General features: G+C 40.0%; 2 protein-coding genes across 2 annotated transcripts in view; one reads left to right on the forward strand and one right to left on the reverse strand.

Annotated features, from left to right (window-relative positions):
* The first annotated feature begins 393 nt into the window (after positions 1-393).
* LOC102302562 (urotensin-2 receptor) lies at positions 394-8,582 on the forward strand. Its single transcript, XM_042225713.1, has one exon. It carries the CDS (start codon positions 490-492, stop codon positions 1,564-1,566), a length of 1,077 nt encoding a protein of 358 aa, XP_042081647.1. The 5' UTR covers positions 394-489; the 3' UTR covers positions 1,567-8,582.
* A 576-nt stretch (positions 8,583-9,158) lies between these two features.
* Positions 9,159-16,318, reverse strand: part of uts2r2 (urotensin-2 receptor 2) — a 37,218-nt gene continuing 30,058 nt past the window's right edge. The window contains exon 9 of the mRNA XM_005934375.3: positions 9,159-9,919. Coding sequence (XP_005934437.1) covers positions 9,783-9,919 — 137 coding nt within the window. The 3' untranslated portion in view covers positions 9,159-9,782. The remainder of the gene's footprint in view (positions 9,920-16,318) is intronic.

Consider the following 16,318-nt stretch of genomic DNA (forward strand, 5'->3'; position numbering starts at 1 on the left):
CTGAAATTAACTGCAGGGGATTTATTCTTTTTTGTGTGTGGCGGTGGGTGGGTGGTTGTTTTAACACCGGTTCCTCTAGCAAGTATCTATGCGTGACATTACCTGTGTCCTAGCTTTTCATGACATTTTAGCAGGCTCGGTCCTGCTTTTGGCATCAGGTGCGCGCTCAGTGCTGACTAAACTTTTAATAATACATCCCAGTCTCACATCGTTGCGCCGAGAAATCCACCCGCTCTTCAAGAAAGAAAAAAGAAGCCGATGCTTTCCTCTTCGTCCATCCTCAGATGGAGCATTGTTTACCGGTGAGACAGCTGACTGTCAGATGTATATGGAAGTAACGTTGGTGACGTCAGGAGCAAAGAGCAGCAGGCGGAGAGCGGAGAGAGAGGAGGGAGGGGGGAGGGAGCGAGACGCAACCTGTGCCAGTGCGCATCTTTTCCAAAACTTGTCCGGAGCTGTCAAAGAGCAGGGAACGGATCCGAACGCGCCATGAGTAACAAATCTTTAAACCTGAACACCAGCCCGCCTCGGGCTGGCGGCACCGTGGACCACGAACTCGTCATCACTTCCACTTTCGGGACGCTCCTCTCCGTTGTCTACATCATCGGGGTCTCGGGGAACGTGTACACGCTGGTGGTGATGTGCCACTCGATCCGGTTCGCCACCTCCATGTACATCTCCATCATCAACCTGGCTCTCGCGGACCTGCTCTACCTCTCCACCATCCCTTTCGTGGTGTCCACCTACTTCCTGAAGGACTGGTACTTCGGAGACGTGGGCTGCCGCATCCTGCTCAGCTTGGACCTTCTCACCATGCACGCCAGCATCTTCACCCTGACCGTAATGTGCACGGAGCGCTATCTGGCCGTCACCAAGCCGCTGGACACGGTCAGGCGCTCTAAGAGTTACCGCAAAGCTCTGGCGTGGGGCGTGTGGCTGCTGTCGCTGGTGCTCACCGTGCCCATGATGGTAATGGTCGCTCAGACAACTAAAAGCACGCCGGACGGGGGTGTGAAGAGGATGTGCGCGCCCACATGGGCTCCACTGGCTTATAAAGTTTACGTAACGGTCCTGTTTGGCACCAGCATCATGGCCCCGGGGCTCATCATCGGGTACCTGTACGTCAAGTTAGCCCGCACTTATTTAGAGTCCCAGCGCAACTCTGTGATCAGCAAAGGCGGCAAAAGGTCACCGAAGCAGAAAGTGCTGATCATGATTTTCACCATCGTGCTGGTGTTCTGGGCGTGCTTCCTGCCTTTCTGGATCTGGCAGCTGCTGCCTCTGTACCACACCAAGCCGCTGAGCCTGGCCTCGCAGACGCACACGTGCATCAACTACCTTGTCGCGAGCCTCACATACAGCAACAGCTGCATCAACCCTTTCCTCTATACGCTGCTCACCAAGAACTACAGGGAGTACCTGAAGAACAGGCACAGGAGCTTCTACAAGTACACGTCGTCGTTTAAGAAGCGGCCGCCCAGCCTCTACTCGTGGGGCAAGTCGGCGTCCTCCAGCAATCAGTTCGAGTTCAACTCCGAGACGCTGGTCATGGGGTCACTGAAGTGAGGTGAAAGCGTCTGGAGCCGGAGCAGCGACAGGTAGGCGGTGATGTCTCCGTTACGCATAAAGCAGGAAGCAGCCAAGTTTGTTTTCTGTCATTTTAAAGTGCGGCTGTTCTTTGGTCACACATATGTTGTTTGTTATTTTATTCTGTACATGATGGACAGCCCACGGAGCCACTCTCTCTCTCTCCCCCTCTGCTGCGCTCCTGCAGCTCAGCCTCAGTGGAAGAACTCTTCCTGCGGTGCTGTGTTGCAGTACAAGGCCGCGGCGGTAATTAGAGAAGCTGAAGCACCTCTTAAACGCAGAAGTTATTTTAAGAAGCACATTTGAATGTTTAATTTAAGGGTGTTTTAATCTGACATTACATTATTTGTATTAGAGCAGTTAAATAAAGGGGGCAGTCAGAATTTATGCTATTGCTGGATTAACCTCCTACTGACACGCCTACACTACAAATCAGGGACGTGCCCGAGTTTACAGGTCTGTGCGTTGGGATTATTTTAGGATCATTTGATTTGGTAATCTGAACCTCTGTAAACCACAAAATAAAACAGCCCCTACCAAGGACCCATTTTACAAACGGAATAAGTCAGCGGAGTTCTGATGCCTTAAAGTAACCTCATAGTCCCGAAATACATTCACATGTAATCAAATTCCCACACAGTAAATAAAAAAAAACGAATAACAATAAAAATAATCTGATTAGGGCATAGATTTTTTTGTCCCACCTTCTGCAAAGGTTATGTTTGACTGAGGAAAACATGTAGTGAACCTGTAGGTAGATGGAATTCCAAAGCCCCACTTTCACTACATATTACTGATACATACACGTCTCAATAATATGCACCACTGTAGCAGAATATTAACTTTTAGAAGGACCAGAGGTTTACAAGCTCTATATTAGTTTATGCTGAGCACATGTAAAGTTGGTCGTCATATTTCTTCAAGCTTTTCTTGTTTGAAGTAACTGATATAGATGTTACTGTGTTATTCCTTCATAGAGGTACTGGACTGCTCTAACAAGTATATACTCTCACCACTACTACATCTGACATCCAATATTATATTTGCATATGCACAGAGAGAATGTTTGAACTACGTTGGAATGAGAAAACTGATTTTTTTTTTGTTGTTGTTGTTATTGTTGTTTATTTCTTTTGTTTTTAGTTTATAGCATTGCATCTCACAAACTGGTCAAGGACTTAAACTCATTGCTGCTCAGCTATGATGCTACTCTGCTGCATGCGCTGCAGATAGTGAAAAAAGGATCATAAACAGCTGAGTTAAAGCCATTCTGGTGGGCATACTATGCGATGATCACATTTCTTAATTACCCTCCATGTAAGGATAATAAATGTTTCACATTTGCAGTTTTCTGACAAAAAATAAATTAAAAAAACAAATTTATAGGCATATAATATGTCAGGCCACTATGAGCTGATCTGATCCTTAGCAGGTCTTAAAACCAGGTAAATACAACCTCAGATGAAAAACAAAACATGAAATATTACACTGCATCATATTTTTTAACCCAAAATGCAGAAACTGCTGTCATAGGAATAAAGAGGGTCAGTACTGCAGCAGGCAGGTGCTGCTAATTAAATACACTTAACTTACTGGTCATCAGCAAGTGTGAGTGCCTCTATAAAAGCAGAATTTGGGGCAGTTTGGTGATCTGGAATATTGAGGTGTGTTAACACAATATCAAGCAGGAAACAAAACACACCAGCAACAATCTTAAAGAAGCAACTGTTGCCCATCTATCTGTGGAAAGTCGAAAACACTCAAGACAGCTGCTAATCTTCAGAGGAGTGGTTCCAGGAAATCCAAAGAACAAAGAGCTACATCTCCAACTCTAAAAGCCTCAGTTAGCATGTTAAATGTTAAAGTTAAAGACGGCACAATATTTTTTTAAAAAAAGACTCAATAATTACGGCTTACATGGAAGGATTGTCAGGATAAAGTCTCTTCTTTCTAAAAAGAACATTGCAGCACAGTCCAGGTTTACAAAGTTGTATCTGAACAAACAGCAAGACTTCTAGAACAATGTCCTTTGGACAGATGAGACCAGAGTGGTGACGTTTGACCATAATTTACAGAACCATGTTTGATAAAAAGGGTGGAGGGGTGATGAGCCTACATCTAAACAGGTGAATTGACCTCGATGTGTTGTGTGACAGCCATAATAAGAGCTGGTCAAATTCTCTGAAAACAAAGGAAGGTGCTTTAGTATTTCCTTTCTTACCTCCTTTAGTAGAAGACACTGGAACATCCCTTAGGAGAGAAAAGGAGATAACTTCTTCTTCAAAGTAAGACAGCATCCGACTGTCACTAAAACAGCAGATCAACATAACTGATAAGCGACATGTTTCACATTGTAAAATGCTGCTTTTTTCCAGTTTTAACCCACAGGTGAACGAGGAGTATTGCACTACTCCACTAAAACCTGCTAGATTTGAATTTGTTCCCTTGTGTGAAGCACTTTGTAAAGCGGATTTTAAAAAAGTGTTCTACAAATGAATATAATTACCCACATTAAAACGATCAAGCTGAAGTGGACCTAATTTGTGTTAATTGTGTCCTCATTCTGAGTTGCTGTATTATCAGCTTTTAGAACTCATTAATTGATTTTACTTCAGAGATGCTAAAAACCTTAATAAAGGAAAAGTGAAAATAAGGGGATCATCTCTTTAGTGGGGAAAAAAACATCTGATTGGATAGCAGCACGAGTATCTGTTAAAACAGCTATTTAATTTGAGTGTTACTTGTACACAATTATGCAAGCCTACATGAAGAAACACTCTAAGAACACAAATAGAGGAGTGTGTATCTAATGCTAGCTTAAACCATAGACTGTATAAAAAAGATGGCCACAATGACGTCACTCAATTGAGCTAAGCATTTTCATCATCCTTTTTGACTCTAAGGGCAAGATTTACTAACGCACTGCCCCAGCATAAACTGGGTTTTGGTGTAAATTTTAAAAAGTACTGTTGGTATTTACAAAGAGTGACAATCATCCATAGAGCTAATCATGCCCTCACACGCTACTTTGTCCAAGGTAAGGCAAGGTACAATTTGTCGTTCCAATAAAACCAGTTTATGTTTATGATACATAGTCATATTTTCCTAGTAGGGAGTGATGAATAACTACATGTAACAAATGTTAGGAAGATGCGTTTGTTTTGTGTCTGAAAGAAACAAAATATTGTGCTGTATGTCACATTTTTAAATCACCAAATATCAACATCAAAATCGTATATTTTCTGACTTCTTCTTATCCCAATCAGAAATGCACCTCCTGCTGGTCATTGGAAAGAATGCAGGTTCAATGAATTGTAAAACCTCAGGAACCTTGGTTCATCTTTATATACAGTTTACTGATTTTAACTGCAGAGCAATCACATTATTAAGCAAACAAGTATGAGCTGAACCCTCTGAGCACTAAGTCCTTATAAATTCTCCCTTACGTCTTACTTTAAGACGTTCCCCATCACCATCAAGGAAAAGTGATTAGCAACAGAGATAATTTTCCGAATATTTAATTGGAATCCTGAATTTTGGCAGGAAATGGAAAAAGAAGAGAAAAAGAAGCACACACATGGCATGTCACTGCCATTGAATTTGCATGCATCCACCCGCAGAGGCAAACACACTTCTGCTGCTGTGGTAAAACCTGAGCCAAAACACCTACTCCTCAGCGTGCTCGCATCCAGGCTTTGTGCGCTCTGTTTACTAGGCTGAACTGTGGCCCACTTACCTGAATGGACAGACAGGACTTCCTTTCATGCTGTAGTGTTTGTGTGGTAATAACACAGTTAATAGCATAGCACCTGCACCCATTAACAATTACTGCAAAGGTTTAGAGGTTGGAAGGCCTCAGTGGCAAGCATGCTAACAACAGATGCATAAAGTGCCTGTGTTTTATGAAGAGTTCACAGTCTTTAATTAAGACAGCTCTTCACTCTAATCTGGCATGTTGTTTCCAGCTCACGCAGCCTTCAGCTGTAAAGCCACTGTCTTCTTAGATTCATAAGAAGGGTGGAAAAAAAGACTGTTACAGACCAAGAGTGGTGGAAATATTACGCACGTCTAGGCAGTAAAAGAAAAATGTCATTAGTGACAGATTTCCTGTCATTCTAAAACATATCTGAATATCTAGAAGTGTGACATTTTGCAAATCATGTCCCAGGTGGGACTGGGCACTTTGGTACACTGACCTTTTTGTGTTTGCATGTCAAATTGTCCAAACTCATGCATAAATTCATTACAGCTACATCGTGCCGCACCACAGATATGGAAATCCCCCACCCTTTCTTTCTTTTTCTTCCTTTCTCCACATATTGACTGACAAAACTTTGCAGAAGTTTGAAAATTCTGGATAAGACCAGGTCTGTGTGGGATTTAGCAGCTTAAATCTGCATACATTCGAGCTGAGAAGTTTAGCCTGGATTTGTAGATTTCTTCTAAGCGTTAGCTTGAGAGCCACTTTTGGGTTTCCTGTAAAAATGTAATACGTTAATCCCAAAAGAGAAATTAGAACAATGGACGTTAAAGGTCTTGAAGAAATTTGTGCCATTTGATTCTGTTTAGTTTCAGCAGAGGTGCAAGCACACTTTTTTTTAGTGTGTAATCGTTTTTTTTTTTTATCTTACATCTTAGCAGACAAGCATCAGCAGTAAGGTATCCAAAATTCCTATAAATTAAGCCATAATTCAGTGTCTAACCTCCATGTAAAGCTCAGCAGGTTTTTGAGCTTGTGAATGAAGGAAAAAAGGGAGAAAATCCTTCCTAAAGCACACAGTGCTAGATTCTTTCTTTACTGTAACGTGGTACAGATAATACTGCTGTCTGTGTCTGCAGAATATTACATTACATTAAACATTACAGTAACTTCCAGCGGTTTACAGCTCTGTGTGAGCTGTTTATATTGGCGGCTGTTTCCCTGCATTTCATTAAAGTGGAATTTAGACAGATCACTAGAGTCTGAGTCCTGTTTAAGCCTTGCAGAGACTATCTAATGGCGCCAGTTGGCACAAGCCAATGATAACACCTGAAATAATCAGTCACATCTAGACTATTAATTACACAACCCATATCATGATAAAACACTGCTGAGGGCAATATGTTCTACAGAGAGTCTGTTCTTTGTTTAAATTACCTTAAATAGGCCTCAACTGATCCTGCATCAATGCCTACAGCTGTCAAAGCCTTAAAAATAATACTTGGCACAGTCTGCACCCTACATTTATTTGCAGTCCAAATCAATTACACCCACTCCTGCAGAAATTTATCCTGACATGCATGATAATAGTTATTGGTAAGTAGAAGTAGTATTTACTGTGTTATTGTCGGGCAAGGCCAGACGGGTCATTTACAATCAACTATTGGCTCAATTCCTTTCCCACACAGTATCAACAACTAAAATAAATCACATTTAGAAGCAGTGTCCTTGATATTTAAAGAGATCAGAAGGCAGTGTTTGTTTTTCCAGTCTGTTCAAACCAACAGGAAAGATATAAGGAAATGAAAAAACTGTGTGTGTCTGCTTTAATATAGGCTAGTACAACCTTAACGTAATCAGCTAGCAAGTGATCACAGTATGTCACTTTAGAGGGAAAAAAGCTGACATCAATTCAATTCAGTTTTATTCATAATCAATCATGAATAATCAATTCATAATTGTCTGATCAAATTTACATTCCAACCACAGCAAAAAAACCCAACCTGCAGTACAAGGACAACGCAATTTCTTATCTGTTTTTTTGTTTTGTTTTTAAATAAAGCTTTAGCATCTTTCAGCATCATTAGCCAGAAAAGTACGAGTTGGAAGATTCTTTTGCAAAGATTTGTCTTAGAAGTTTGTGAAGTGTGCTGAATTAGTTTGCTAGCTAAAGCTGATTACGCGGAAGCAGCTACAATATATATATTTGACCATTTCATTTATGTTTATATTTATTAACAGTTCCATGTGGAAATGTCACCACAACAGTAATAGATGAAGAGTACAGTGACTGGAACCATTATTTATAAGGGTAGAGGTGATTAATGGCTTCTTTGTTAGTAAATTCATACGTGGCCATCTTTATCAGATCAGTTATAAACTCTGAACAAGGCGCTGCCATTTACAGCTGTGTGACCCTGTCACATCAGAGCATAAATATATATAAATATGCAATGTATATATATGTGCTACTGCACAGTGACCCAACACCATGCTCATTTCAAATAAACTCCCACACAGCCCTGCACAGCATAGAAAGACTTACCTCTGTTCTTTATATCACCAGTGAATGTGCTAACAGCTGTGCAGCAAGGTGAGAAAAGTGTGAGAAAAAATGTTTCAGTCACAGCTTTTGAACATGTGTGCTCACTAATGATACATTATAAATGTATACTTACATTTTTGAGAACCAGTGTGCAACTGGCACGTCTTTCTGTAGCACAAAAGTTGCAATTGTTAGCAACAAACTAACAGGGAAGCATCGCCTCACTTCAGTTTTTCATGACCTTTACGAGCATTCTTCATTTACCATTCATCTGTTCATTTATTCTGCTTTATCGTGCAGGTATTTTTAATTTAAAACTAAAAATCTGTGATAGTCCAATGTGCAACGTACACAACCAACAGCACCCAAACAAAATTAGTTTGGGGTTTTTCAGAATTTATCTACACAGCCTGATATTTTCAGTAGGAGCTGGAACAGAAACAAAAAGAGCTAAAAAAGAAAGCGAATATTGGACATGCATCAGACTGTTGCACACAAAGAGAAGTTTACTAGCATATTTATGTTAATGAGTCAACTATATACAAGTGGACCTAGTGCCTAAAAATGAATGCTTTTAGTGTAGGCGATTTATAAAACGTTTACTTTCAAATGCCAAAAAATGCAGAATTGCACAGCTGATTTTAAATATACGCTAAAAGATTGTCCTAGTGTGTTGACATTAACAGAAGTAAACAGCTGTTTGCATTTATTAAGTGTAAAAAAACCTGCTGTTATTTTAAATGACATGAAGAGCCGTTTTTTTGTTTTGCTTTTTTTTTTTTTTTAATGGAAAATGGCACCACGTAATAATATTTTGACTTTCTCTTTCTTTCTTTCTTTCTTTGATGGCTGGCTGACATTTTGTTTCTGATTCTACCTTTAAAAGAAAAAAAAAAAAGAAAAAGCCCCAAACACATGAACGCATTAACATTTAAAATCACATCAGAGCATAAAAACTGAAATGGGTGTTGACATATAAAATAAACACAAAATTATGGATCCTAAAATCAAAAAACTCCAGAATCGATAAAGAAAAAATGAGAATGGAAACGGTGGGTGGTTCGGTGCAGCTGTGTGAAAAATAAGAAAGGCGAGGATGATGACTTCCCAACCACATGATAGTCTCAGATCAATCAAGAGATTCCTCAAGTGGCTGGCTCACAAAGGAAGGGCGGATAAGACTCTAGTAGCAATCAGCAGGAGCAGAGACGGGTATAACACTGGTTAATTGAATTTGAAAAGTAGTAATACATAAAGGTTTAATATTCCAGGCTGCTGGTTTTAAAATAGAAAAGTACAGAGAAGCATGACTAACAAAACCAGGCAAACTTTTGATGTCATTTTATTTCAAAACATCCTCAAGACTGCACAGAAGCATAAGGTAGGAAAAACCAAACGAACAGGACAGAGAGACGGTTCTTCTTAGAAGAAAATACCTCAACGGGTCATAGGACGGGGTATGAGTGGTACTTGGTGATGAAACTTTGATTATTCAGTTGGCAGTTCATAAGTTTCAGATCTCTTCTTCAGGGAATCAGCAGCTCTCTTAAAATAATAAACAGAAAGGCAGAAAACAATCCTGCTTTGGCAGAAAGCCTGCAGGGGAACTGAAAAACCCTTAAAACCAGCGATTAAGATGGTGCAGGAAAAAAAGACATTTCTGTAGAAAACAGGATAAAAACACAAGGGTGCGTAACAAACAGGAAAGCACAGAGGGAGACCACATGTGGCTCTTTTTTCCCCCTGTTGCACCATCAGCAAGTCAATACTTGAAAAAAAAACGGAGAAAATTGAAGATATTGACCGAGCAGCTACAGAATACCAATGTAAAAATCCATGTAAAAGCTCTTTTTCCTTCCCCTTGTTCTTAATTCCTGCCTATTCTGCCTCTTTGTTGCAGGGCCTATCGGAACCAGTGGGCAGTGCCGTCATCCATCATCCGTGGTTGCCTCATGGCAGGGCAGGGTCAGAGATGGCGTGTGCAGGGTCGCAGGTGAAGGACACAGTGATGGCGTAGCGTGTCCCCCACATTACCTTCTCCACGCGGTGGAGGTTCTCTGAGCCAGAAGAGAAGAAAGAAACTCTCCCTAAGGGTGGGGACAAAAGGAACAAGAGGAACTCTTTAGGAGAGAGGAAATGTAAAAGCTGTTCAATATTTACCGATTCAGATCCAACACGCACACAGCTGGTGTTACCATGTGTTGAACAAGGCTTTTAAAGTCAGAGAAAACCTCTATTAATCTCATGGTCGGTTGTTACATCAGAGGTATTGGCAAGGCAGAGATACGGCACTTGACGAATAGAAATCTTGAAGCGAAATCTATTGGAGAATGCTGTAAACCCAACTATAGAAGCTGCCAACTATGCCTCTTTTACGAGATGCGATCACAAAGTTCTGGGATTACACTTCTACAAATCAAAAACAGCATTAGATTTAAATGTAGACGATCTGTCCTTCAAGGGCATCTTCTCGTATATCTCTGGACTAATTTAAGCGCCTCTGTGCGCACGCTGGATCCTCCGCTGTGTCAAAATGACGATCAACTTGAATTAAATCATAGGTGTCAAACTCTGGCCCGCGAAGCCATACCAAATTACTATTAGAGCTGGCCTACTGGTATTATACAGCTAATACATATATATTTTTTAGTTTTAAGCTTTGCTTGTTCCATATTCAGTTTTTCAGCAAAACGTGTTTGAGTCCATAAGAAAAGATTCATTCTTATATCTGGAGCAATAAATATATTTCAATAAATATTAACGTTAGCCCGCGACTTTGTTCCAGTTTTGAATTTTGGCCCACTGTGTATTTGAGTTTGACACCCCTGAATTAAATTGTATGAAAGTGGGGGAAGTTGCAGGAAGATAAATCTGGCGGTGAGGCAGGTGGTGAGAAACGATTATGCTGTCGTGGCCACAAACCTGTAGCATTTTTCATGAGCCGTGGGGGCTCACAGACACACACGGCAGTGCAGGTCATTCCAGCTCAATATTCTCTCACAGATACTTCATAGCTATAAAGGAGAACTCTGCGCTGACAGCTCAAGCCCCGCCCACCCCCAAAACCCCCCAGCAGGTATGCTCCTGTTTATAAAACTTAGGTGATGTGCTGTGCTGGAAACTGGACATTTCAACAAGAGAACGAGAGGGGAAAAGAACATGTAGTCCCTGTATCATAATTCAATACAACAATGATCCTCTTCAAGAAAGAGTTTTCAGTTTGACACAAGCTGAGGTTTGCTCTCTGTGCACACTTGAGTCGCTGAACTTGGATTATGGTGAAATCACAGAACGCACAATGTCGTTTCCAGGGATTTATATCAGCAGCACTGGCAGCTGTTCAAAGGTGTATGAGAAGATGACTTTAAAGTCAAACTAATATAAAAAAAAAAATGTTAAATTTTTTTAATTATGATCACATCTCATCTCAACAGTCAACCTAGGAAACATAAACAAGTTGACTGGTTTAAACCGTCATAGTAAAGATGATGATGGTACGTCTGCTTGTTTTTAATGGCTGATCATTCACATGATTAGCATATTAACATTCATTACAGAGCAATGCAGGGTAAGAGAAGTGATTGTATCAGAAATCTGGATTGAGGTGTAGATGAAACTTGGGGCATGTGTACTAGAAATAAATCTAGTTTAAAAAAAAAAAGATTTTTAAAACCTCTTTCTGGTGAAAAGTCAGCAAACTTTTTAAATGATTCTTATGAGATTTAACTGGCTGCAAACATTCAGTTTTTATGAACTACTGATCATGTATATAAATTTATGGCCTCCCTAACCTTCCTTCAGATACGTATCTGGTCTTAACCCAAAATAAATGCCTAAAGGGAGTATCAAGTGGCAAGACATCAAGAAAGGTTGAAAACAGAGTTTGTGCTTGGGTGACCAGGCTAAAAACCCAGAGTCAAACTGTATTGAATGAATATGATAAAAAAAATTAAATTGCTGATACTTTCGTGCATACTGAAATTTTCTTTTATATTGTTGATTTATAAAAAATGTTTAAAATATGAGGCATGTGAACTATTATTGACTTCTAAAGTGGGACATAGTGGAAGTAGTTTGCAAACGATTGGTTTAACCTGTTCACTGAGAACACAGTCGTCCCTGGCAGAGCCCGACCAGAGATTTTTAACACTAATATTTGGTGATTTTAAAATCTGGCATTCTGAAATAAAGGCTGATCGTTTTAATAAATTCCGATATCGATATTTCAGCAAAATGTTAATATCAGCCAATAATATCAACTCGCTGGTAAAATGGTAAGGGTCTCGAGACAACTCCAACTCTAACACCATAGAAGCAGAAGTTTAATTGACTTGATGATAGCTTACTAAACAGCTATGCTGTTCATAGAGAAACTGCTATAACATCCAATTTGAAAGTGTTGGTATGCACTTTTTAAAAATTATTGTTATTATTTTAACCTTTCGACAGATTATACCTTGCTTATTAACCATGCTTCCAGGTTTAGCCTAATATAGCTTATAAGCGTTAAAACAGTTCAAACACTCCCCTAAAACTCTCACTACAATCACAAAAGCTGGATGTTTATTTCGAGCCAAACTTGCTGTTTTGTAGTTATTATGCAAAGCAAGGTAAACCATGTCCTCCCTCTGTCTGGTTGTAATATTTTCCTTTCATTTGCAAAAAGAAAGTAAATAAGGTGAAGCTATTATTTATTTATTTATTTTAAAAAAAAAAGTATTTGCAATGATGGTGGAGTCAAAAACCATTGATAAGGGAAGCGAACACAAAGACAAGCAGTTGGGAGCAATTTACTTATTCTAGGGTTTCATTTTTTGGACTGAAATGCATTTCCTTTGACTGAAAAGGTTTTTTTTCATTAAATAAACAAACAGTCTGAGTCTGGTGAGGTTTCCTCAGGATAAATTTTCTTCACTTATCAGAAGCTCTGCGTCACCAGGTCATCTCATGAACTACTACCAGTTACTAGCCAGTGTTGTTTTACCTGTGCTCTGTGTTAGATAAGACATTTCCATTCAGTTTGGAAAGTTTAAGCAGCAAGCCCACAGTTGTAGATTTTTATTCAGAATTCTTTCTGACTCTTGGTTTGCTAATAAACTTACAGTGTCTCAAACCTTTTGAAGAGAATATCTCATTATCTTATGCCATGAATAAACAGCTGGAATCACTGAGCCCCCATTCTGCTGCTATAATTTCCCTTACAGGCGCTTTATACATTTGTGTGTCTTTGTGTGTCTGTGTAAGAGAGTTTGGATCTCCCTGGATAGCATTAGCTGACGACATCAGAGGTGCTCGCTGTATAACAACAGAATTTATGCTGCAAACTCTGAGAATAAGGGAAAAAGGAGAAGGATAATAATAATAGATAATAATAGTAATTCAAAATGCAGTTTTGAAATTTGATAATTAGGGGAAAAAGCATTTTGAGAAAAAAATAATTGCCCCCTACCCCTAATAACTGCGCTACCAGTTATTAGGGGTAGGGGGCAATTATTTTTTTCTGTTGGCAGCATGAACTGAAATTGAGCACTTAAGATAACTGGCAATGAGTTTTTCACCTCACTGTGGAAGAGGTGAAAAACTCAAGCCCACTCTTCTTTGTTTGAATTCAGCCACCCTGGAGGTGGTTGTTTGAGCATGTACGGCTTGTTGAAGGTCATGTCAAAGAATCTCAATCAGATTGGAGACCGGACTGTGACTGGGCCACTTCAAAACCACAGTTTGTCATTTAGAGCCATTCAGAGATGGCCTTGCTGCTGTGTCTCAGATCATTGTCCCGCTGCACAACCCAATTTTGCTTCAGTTGAAGGGTACAAGCTGATAGCTGGACATTATCTTTTAAGGTTTTCTGGTAGAAGTCAGGTTCAGTCAGTTACAGCAAGTCATCCAGGTCCTGAAGAAGCAAAGCAGCCACATAACTTCCACCACCATGTTTGACTGTTGGTATGATCTTTTTAGTTAGTTTTACACCAGATGGAACGGGACTCAAACCTTCCAATGATGTTTTGTGGCAAATGTGAGACTGTTTTCCGTTTGGTCAACAGTGGGTTTCTCCTTGGATCTCTCACATGGAGGCCATTTTCGCCCAGCCTCTTTCTTACTGTTGAATCACGAACTTTGACAAGTTAGCCGTGGAGTTCTTCAGATGTCGTTGTGTGGATAATGGCTCTTTGTGGTTCAGTGGAGTCCCAAAGCCTTAGAAATGGTTTTGTAACTCTTTCCACAGTGATAGATATCACTGACTTTGTTTCTTTTTGTTTTCTTTTTCTTTTAGCCTACTTCACTTCATGCTTTTTTCTACACTAAAATTATCATTTAAAAACTAAATTTTGTATTTACTCTAGGGCAGGAGTGGGCAACTCCAGGCCTCAAGGGCCGATGTCCTGCAGGTTTTAGATATCACTCTTGGTCAACACACATGAATCAAATGATAAGTTCATTACCAGGCCTCTGGAGAACTTCAAGACATGTTGAGGAGGTAATTTAGCCATTTAAATCAGCTGTGTTGGATCAAGGACACATCTAAAACCTGCAGGGACACCGGCCCTTAAGGCCTGGGGTTGCCCACTCCTGCTCTAGCCTATAAAATACTGATGACCAACGAGTAATGCATTTTTTTTAAATGTAACATCAAACATCCACTTCCATAATTACCTAATAACTACCTTACAATATCAGCCACATCATCTTGTCTGCTAGAGTCTAAATAGTACTTTCTTCATTAAAAGCACAACTAGAAAGGTCTTCATAATAAATGCAACATGCTTATTAGCAGAAAAAAGGCAAAACTGCTACTTCTTAAAAACAGAAAAACTATATGTTGTAATTATTGCTTTACCTGCAGTCTTTCCCAATAGTATTTTAGCACTTTACGGTGTCATGAAAAGGAGTAAAGCATCAGTACATTTCTGTCATTTAAGGATTTGGGTTTCCACAATAGAAATTTTCCCATGAAACAGAAAACTTTAGAGAAACAATTCCACTTCCTGAGCTTATTCTTGAAGCACCTGGGTCAAATAAATCACTTCTATGGAGGAAATTTATCCTCCCAAGCTAACCTCTGTTTAGCAGTGCTGTTAAGTGCCACCTCAGCAGTGCTGAGGTGGCACTTAACATTGTCTTCACTAAATGTATAGGGGAAGTTTTGCCTCATGCTACTCATGTGTCATGCCATTAACCCATGAATATTTGCCCATAATCACCAACGGGATGAGCAAGAGTACAGGTCTAACAGTAAACAAGACCCCGAGATACTTAAACTCCTCCACTTGGGGCAGGGTCTTGTCCCTGACCCGGAGTGGGAACTCCACCCTTTTCCGGCTGAGGACCATGGCCTCAGATTTGGAGGTGCTGACTCTCATTGCCACAGCTTCACACTCGGCTGCGAACCGTTCCAAGGCGAGCTGGAGGCCATCACCTGATGAAGCCAACAGAACCACATCATCTGCAAAAAGCAGAGATGAGATCCTGAGATCACCGAAGTGAAAGCCTTCCGCCACTTGGCTACGCCTAGAAATTCTGTCCATAAAAATTATGAACAGAATCGGTGACAAAGGGCAGCCCTGGCAGAGCCCATCACCCACCAGGAACGAATCCAACTTATTGCCAGCTGTGCGGACCAAGCTCTTGCAACCGTATAAGGACTGAATGGCCCGTAGCAATGGGCCAAACACCCCCATTGCTGAATATAATATGTACTTAATAATGTATAGCATTGATATTTTGTAGTACACTGTATGATTTTTTTAATTCTTTAATTTTATATAATAGAAAAGTCCAATGTATATAATTTTAAAGTCAAGTGAAAAAAATAGTTTTTTTAATTATTTCATGGAATTTTCTTTTTTCACAGAAAGGAAGAAAAGTGGTTTGGGAACTAGTTTGCTTCTCTTGTACGTCAACAACTGAGCATCATGTCAGTGTTTGACTGACAGCAGGCTGCGGTCCGGTAGCAGAGCGAGAGAAATTAATTTTTGATGGATGGAGTGAGAAAGTAAGGACCACACGCCTCCAACTAGACCTCAGTGAGAGCTGTAGCTTTGTTTACATGGAGTTTAATGCGCTGCAACCAAGCAGCAAACTAGGCATCTAGCCTTCAAACTAATGTTAGCGCACTTTTCCCTGGTGACGTGTGCTTTTTGAAGCAGGAATGTGTGAAACAAGACATGCTCATCTTTTTAGGACAAGAAAGAAAAAGACTTAAGTAGTAAAGCTAAAGTGAGTTCTTTTCAATATGTAGATGAAGCAGTGCGTGGGCTCTGTGTTTGGCAGATAGCCGACATAATGTAGTAGTGGTAAGTTCAAGGTTTGGCATCTACCATTGGTTACTTAAATTTAAAAAAAAAAAAAGCAGACCTTTAAATCCCAAGCTTTTATGTATCAGAACACTTGAAATAATCAGATCCTTATTATATCTTAAACATCTGAATCCCACTGAAGTGCTTTTGGTTGATTTTAAACAGGCAGTATAAGCGCTACAACTTGTG

The sequence above is a fragment of the Haplochromis burtoni genome, unplaced genomic scaffold, assembly GCF_018398535.1.
Source record: "Haplochromis burtoni strain Fernald_Lab_line unplaced genomic scaffold, NCSU_Asbu1 Contig_180, whole genome shotgun sequence".
In the NCBI taxonomy this organism is placed as follows: Eukaryota; Metazoa; Chordata; class Actinopteri; order Cichliformes; family Cichlidae; genus Haplochromis; species Haplochromis burtoni.

Bases quoted from the DNA above. Each gene is read 5' to 3' on its own strand.
- LOC102302562 (XM_042225713.1), top strand. From the start codon at position 490: ATGAGTAACAAATCTTTAAACCTGAACACCAGCCCGCCTCGGGCTGGC.